At 50.3% G+C, this 7,071-nt stretch overlaps 1 protein-coding gene across 1 annotated transcript in view; it reads right to left on the bottom strand.

Annotated features, from left to right (window-relative positions):
- Positions 1-390: 390 nt before the first annotated feature.
- CD34 (CD34 molecule) overlaps positions 391-7,071 on the bottom strand; it is an 11,328-nt gene continuing 4,647 nt past the window's right edge. The window contains exons 2-8 of the mRNA XM_010023147.1: positions 6,913-7,041; positions 5,880-6,166; positions 5,715-5,792; positions 3,350-3,497; positions 3,052-3,092; positions 2,208-2,372; positions 391-582 (exon numbers count right to left, since the gene is read on the bottom strand). Of these exons, the coding sequence (XP_010021449.1) occupies positions 391-582; positions 2,208-2,372; positions 3,052-3,092; positions 3,350-3,497; positions 5,715-5,792; positions 5,880-6,166; positions 6,913-7,041 (1,040 nt within the window). The remainder of the gene's footprint in view (positions 583-2,207; positions 2,373-3,051; positions 3,093-3,349; positions 3,498-5,714; positions 5,793-5,879; positions 6,167-6,912; positions 7,042-7,071) is intronic.

Genomic DNA, 7,071 nt, shown 5'->3' with positions numbered 1-7,071 from the left:
TCCCAGTTTAACTATTTTAATCAGCCTAACACACTGCCACTGTTGTTTCGAGTCTGGTTCAAAGCTTCTGTACCTTGAGTCTGCCTCTGCTTAAAAGCTTCCAGAGCAAAGGGCACTTGCATTTCTCATGTTATTCTAACACCAAAAGCAGACAAACAGCTGCAAGAAAGTGTCTTGTGTGGTCAGTGGGAGAAGGAGGAGAAGGCAGAGCAGCAGGTCTTTGGCGCTTCATGTGCTTTAGGCTGATTTGGAAGTTCTTCACAGGAATAATAATAGTAACAAGAAATGGTCTGCAATTCCCTAACTGTCCGTAGAAAACTCCTGCCCTCCCCTGTCTCTCCGCTCCCCTCTATTGGTTCACACTAAGGATGGATGCACCTTCAGCCTGGTTCACATTTCGGTGTCAGCGGGGCTCTGCTGCCGGCCCGAGTGGCCGTTCTTGGAAGATGCTTGGCCAGTCCCATTCTCCTGAGTCCCACCGTTGAGGTTTGGCTTCTCCTGCAGCTCCGGTTGCTCTTGGGGAGGGATCATCAACATTGTGTTTCCCTGGCTACCATTTTCCGTGTAATACGGGTCTTCAGCCTAAACAGGTACATAAATAACAAAGAGTTAAGGGAGGGAAAGGGCTGACAGTGACTAGCTTTGATTGCAGGCAGCGGCTTGGGTGGCGCCGCCTTGTTTGCGGCCGGCGGCTTGCCGGCCGCCGCTTCCTGGACAGGAGATACAAATAACTGCAGGCATGGGAACCTGCTCTGGCTGATGAGGAGGGGAACAGAGGGCCTGAACTATGGCAAGACGAAGCAAGAGAAACAGCCAGGAGCTGTGTTTTATTTTTCTCCTGGACCTGAAAAGAGAAGCTGTCAGATTTTGAGTTTTTTTCTTATATCCAGGTTTTGGAGCTGACCCTGCCTTGGGTTTGCAATCCAAACCCTTCTATGATTCCATAACAGACCACCTCTGTTTTCCATTCCAGCTAAGTAAGAAGCACCATGGAATGAAAGCTATGGAAATTGCCTCTTTATCTTTCCCCGTCCTTTCTCCCAGCCTGTAAATACACCTACAGCTCGCAGCAAGGTGCCAGCAGAAGTGCAGGGTTGCACTCCAGCAAATGCAAAGGTGTGCTGTGTGGCTTGTTACTACTGTTGCTGTAAGGAGCAGATGTCTCTGGAGGATGCAGAGCAATAGCCTCCATCCCCACCATGATATCTCCCATGTGTTGCACCGTGGCAGGCCTGATAGCAGTGTAATGGGCCCTAGTGGTCCCAGGCTAGTAGCAGGTAGCCCCACTCCTTGTTTGCTTGGTGGCATTCACCTGCACAGCAGGCTGCAGAGCTTTCTCTTTCTGCTCAGCCCCTTTGTTGACACCCTTGTCCATGGCAGTGAGATGGGTGTGCTGGACATATCTCACCTAGAAACTGGTCTGATCCTCCCATGCATTTCCATGGGCAGGTCCCAGCCACAGATTTACATTGCCTATCACTTGCTGCCAGCATCCAGGAGATGGTACCCAAGCTTGAGAGCCCAAGCTGTGCTGTGCCTGCCTCTGACACACGCACTTGACTTCGTATCTGCATGTTGTGAGGGCATCCTTTCTGGCAATGAAATAACCTAATGGCTTCTCAGGATACAGCTCTCCACGTGCCCTCAAGCAGCAATGAGGGGAAAGCATGTCCTGTCCTCACTTTACAAAGGGATTACATCCCAAAAGTCTGGAAGAGTCCTCAGCCTGCCTGGAAAGGGGAAAACAGAAATAGGAAATTTCTGCCTCTTTCTTTCTTGATATATTTTATTACCATTGCTTGTTAAGTGAGGGGGAGAAATAGCCTTTATTACAGCATCGGTACAAGACAGACAGATAACTCAAATGCAGCGAATGGAAAGTTAAAGTGTGTCACTTTTAATGACAAATTCATAAGGTTTTGGTGTCTCTGGAAGGGTCTTGCTGGATGAATTCTTACTGCTGAGCAAAAATAAGTGTTAGACCTAGAAGTATGAGTGAAAAGGGACCGTTTCCCCACAGGAGCAACCAGCTAAGAGTTAAGTTTTGAAGGCAAGAGAGGTTTCCCTTCACCCTATCTGGTCTGTTCCTTGCCCAGGAAGGACCTGGGGACACACATGCAGGTTGTCGGTGCTGAGCCCCCTCCTCTCCCACCCGGGCACCCCATGGCTCATCTCTACCTGCTGCTCTGCCACCTATAAGCACTGACCAGCCTCTCTCCCGCAGGGCTCCAGCTCCGCCGCTTCATCAGGAAGTATCCAGCCAAGCCAAGGAAGGCCAGCATGAGTCCAGATGTGACCAAGGCAATCAGGGTCTTCTGAGAAAAGTCCTGGTGGTTCCTCACGCTCCCCCGTTTGAGGGATTTTATTCCAAACTGGAAAACATAAAACACCAAAGAGAGCTGGGAGTCCGACAAACAGGAAACATGTGCGGAACAGGCACCGGGCTTCAAACAATGCTGCTCTTCACCTCCTTATTAAACATCATGTAAACAAAGCTGGGCTTTGCTGCCCAATGTTCTCCCTTGGACCAGAGTGTTCAGGCCCTGAGATTTAGAGCATGCATCTGCTGCTGAAAGCATAGAATCACAGAGTGGTTTGGCTTGGAAGGGAGCTTAAAGCTCATCCAGTTTCTGCCATGGGCAAGGACACCTTGCACTAGACCAAGTTGCTCCAAGCGCCATCCAGCCTGGCCTTGAACATTGCCAGGGACAAACACTTCCAGTGCAAACACTTCTGCTGTGCACTGCTGTTGCAGGTCTGTTGGCTGCCGTTTACACAGACACCTGGAGCTCAGCTTTCAAGCCAATGGCAGCCTCACTGGAGTGATGAGAGGAGAAACTGATTAATGCCAGGGTAGTACTTTGAAGCAGCAAAGTGCCAATTACATCCTCAGTTATAGCTGGGATCCAACCATCTCATGGGCCAACACTCAACAAGCACCTTCTAGATGGAGGCAAGGTCACGTCTTAACTGACCATCTAAAAATCTCCTTTCTCCAGCCTCTCGGGCCACCCTTTTTTTTTCTCAGCAGAATTTGCTTAAGGAATTTACCTTTTCCCAGTGAGACTCCTGGAGCATATCTGTAGCAGGATCTGCAAGGTTTAAAACAGGAGATGCACATTACATAGAGGGTCATGCTGCAGCTAAAGTCAGCATTGAGGAGCCTAGTCATTGCGGAACATGGAGGAGCTGCTCTTGAGGCAACACCAAAGCTCTGTGTATCCAGAAGACCCCAGAAGAAAGAGCAGTTGCAGAGAGAAGCCTCCTTCCAGATTGTGCCCCAAAGCCTCTCCCACTGCCCACATAAAGGCCATCATCAGTGACAGTCAAAGGCATCAGCCGAACTGACCTCTCTCGCCAACGAGGATGAGGAGCATACAGTCATGGTCCACCTCGGACTGAGCGAGCTGGATCTGGCAGGGGGAAGGGACGCGATGGGCACTCTCCTCACATATTGCACTCCACAAGTCTGATCCCTTCATCTCTAGGAAGTGTTTCTGCAAGAGTTGTAAGAAAACCAGCCATTGAATCAACGAAATGGACCAGCTCTCCATCACCACTCTGCTGGTGCTATGGGAGTGTTGTGCATTCACCCTTTGTGTTTTGGTGGCTTCTCTGTGCTGTGCAAAGCTGAGCAAGAAGCAACCAGGAGTGACAACCAGCGCTGGGCTGGAGGTCAGACCTTCACCTCCCCACTTCCCCACTGCTTCAAGCCCCAGTCCCAACACCTAGGAAACGGAGATGCTAATTTCTTGTTTCTTAACTTAATGAGAAGAAATGAAATGAAGATATCAATAGCAGCTCTTGCAAATGGCATTTAAGCAAAGCTAAATTTAGGATGTGAATTGCATGGCAAGTCTCTCCACTTTTTGGACTCAAACAGCCGCCTGAAGAGCCCCATTGTTTCAGAGTCCCAGGCAGGGGCTGGGAAAGGAGGGAAATAACAAAGAAGCATTGAGCCTTCCTGTTTAGGAAATGTCTTCAATGTTTTTGCTAGGTTGCTGATCAAAGGCTAGGCAAAAATAATACCAATTTCTCACATTTTAGAGCTGAACTGACTCTCAGGTGGAAGAGGAAGAGGAGTGAGGAGCTGCAGCCTTCTTCTGCGGGCCAATTTCTGTAGCAGACAGGATAGGCTTTCTCCTTGTGGCTATTTTCAGACACAGCCAGGCTTGGGTACAGAGCCCACAGCTGCTAAAAGACCTTCTCAGCTTCCCCAACATCCTCCCACCTGGGGACATCATGAGCTGTGGCTGTTCCCCTCCCTTGAGACAGAGACCAGCTCTCACTAAATCGCTGTCCCTGCCTTCAGGAAGCTCAGTGTTTTCCTCTTTCTACCTAAGCACTGCCTCAGCCTTGTTCTGGGATCACCTCATCCTCTTAGCGTAGAGAAATGCAGGAACTTATCCATGGGAGAATAACAAACAAATCATTTTCAGCTGTTTCTATCGAGCTTGGCTTGGGGTGAGAAAGGCCAAGATGGAACAAGAGACCCAAGTGTGTATTTTCCTTTCTCTGCTGTGGAAAGAACTCATCGGAGTGTCAGAATTTCCCCTTGCAATTAGCAGTGCTGGGAGCCAGCTCATTGCTCATTTGCTTTGGGAAAGGCCAAGCAGGAAAGCGAGACACGGTCCCTCCTATCTGCTCCCCTCACAGACGCTCTTATCTGGTTCCCAGGTTCAGTGCCTGCTGAGCCTGAGCTGGATTTTCCCACTCCATGAGGTGGAGGCACGAGAAAGGTCTGTTCTGGGGTGAAAGCTCCCATAAAAACATGCCTGGAAGTGGGGCAGTTGGACTCTTTTCACACAGAGGGAAGTATATGCAATTAGACACGACTCTATAGGATACTCTGTATGCCACAGGTGCATCCACCTGTGTCTGTGCAGGCATACAATGTGTGGACAAGGGGTGCAGCCCCTGTGCCCAAGTGTCCTTTCCCACTAGATGGCATCTGTGACCAGAACCACTTGCTCCCGGAGGAGTTTCCATGTGAATTGTTGCTAAAATACAGTCCCTGTAAACAGGAGCAAGTCTAAATGCCATATGGAGAGCAAAGCCAAGCAAGAATTCACTCCCTCTAAGTGGCTGCAGTATAGCTAAGCAGCACTGCTGTGCCACAAGATCCAGCACCTATCTCACAGGTTGTATCTCCAATGTGGAAGGTTTCTTGCCTCCCACCCACACCAGGGTCACGGCCAGACCCTCTCCTGCTTTTATAAATGCTTCATTTTTGGTGCACAAGGCCAAGGGCAGCAGAAAACCTGGGATTCCCTTAGGACTCTGTGCAGATGGAGCCACTGATCAGTCACTGGTGCTCCTTCAGATGCCCTGATTCCTTTCCTAGGGCAGTTGGCAAGACAAAAAAAGGCACTCGCATTCCCAACAGGGAAGAGGAAGGAGAAGAACAAAGGCAATTTCCCGTTCAACATGGTGGGAGGTACTTTAAAAGCTAAACTGACCCCAGAGCTTAATCATGAAAAGGGAGGTTTTATGCAACCAGGAGGATGCATTTACCCTGGGACTGCTGGGATCATCCCCACCTCCATCAGTTTGGCACAGCTCAGATTCTCTGCCCTAGGGATAACAGCGTGAGCTCCTCACCCCCAACCACCCCCCCGGGAATGGTGAGTGACCCCATCACTGCAAGGCTAAGAATGTCTGCTTGCAGACCCCCCTGCCTTGGAGCTGTGTGTCCACCCAGAACTGCAACTCACGCAAGTGTTGGACTCGTTGAGCTGCAAGCAGATGGCTCCAGTGTCACTCACTTCTTTGACATTGTGGCATGAGATGGGCTGGAAGGGAAAAAACACAGTGGTTGTATCAGTGACCTGTTGTGAGGTAAGTCCAGCCTCCTCATGGTCCCACAGCCCCATCCTCACCTTCAGGCTGTCCCTGGCTGTGTGCAGTGGCGTGGTGGCAGTCTCGACGGGAGGATGCCCCAAGATGGTGGCAGAAGAGCTCATCAGAGCCGGCACAGAGCTTGGGGTTTCTGCCATCGTGCTGGGTTGTGTTGCTGAGCTCTCAGATGTGGGGACTCCTTGGCTGGTGTGGTTTGGGTCTGAGGGGGTGCCCAGTGCCTGTGCATGGGCTTGGCTGGGCTGGGGGCTCGGCTGCTCACTGCTGGGCCCCTGGGATGTGGGGCTGGCTGTCGGCAACCTGGCAGCAGCTTCAGTTGTGAAGAAATGTAATAAAAAGGAGACACGAGAAAGCTTAAGTCCTCTAAAATCAGTGCGTGGCATTGCGATGACTCAAGTACAATATTGATTTGTCATAGCCAGCACTACCAGAACATGTTATTGGCTGTGTAAGAAAAGTGCATTAGACTTGCTTCAGTTACCTAATTGTTACAAGCACTTCATAATCTGTTTACAATGGGCTCATTTCCTGGGCATACACTGCACCATAGCAAGGATGCCATGGCCTGCCCTACCCTGCATCACCCTTGTTTCCTCCTTCACCCAGAGCTGTCAGAAAGATGTTAATGACTTCAAACAGTGGGAGAGAAGGGCACCACACAACTCTGCAAGGATTCCTGCTCCAAAACCCTTCAGATCCCAACCCTGGCCTTGTACTGGAAAGGCTGGCAGAGCTCTTACGGGTGCCATTTGCTGAGCAAATAATAGGTATATTGAGATAAAATATTAATGAGCATTTTGTCCCATTATCTCTTGGCTGTTTTGAAAAGAATGTGTCCAATCCACCCGTCCTGAAGACAGCAGTGCTGGGTTGTCCCCAGTGGGATTTTTGGGGCCAGGATTAAAGCTTTTTGGCCATACTATCAGGCTGCTTTACAAGACCAAAACCCCTGCACCAACGCCACAGTTCCTTAGGGCAAACCCATGCACCTCATAAACCTGATTATCAATGCAAATACCCCAGGAATCACTGGAGGGGAGCAAAGGGAGTGATTACCAGATGTCTGTGGTGTGGGCTCAGCGCTGCTGGTGGCTGCAGGGACTCCGGTGGCTGCTGCTCTGCTGGTGCCTTGCGATGCTGCGGCCGTCAGTGTGGGGTTGTCTGTTGAGTTCCCACAAGCATTACCTGGGGGCAGAGGAAGGTGTTAGAGGCTGG

Source organism: Nestor notabilis, unplaced genomic scaffold (assembly GCF_000696875.1).
Source record: "Nestor notabilis isolate BGI_N333 unplaced genomic scaffold, ASM69687v1 scaffold6181, whole genome shotgun sequence".
Taxonomy (NCBI): domain Eukaryota; kingdom Metazoa; phylum Chordata; class Aves; order Psittaciformes; family Psittacidae; genus Nestor; species Nestor notabilis.
The sequence above is the reverse complement of the archived record's forward strand: the minus strand, read 5'-3'. Positions and strand labels throughout refer to the sequence as shown.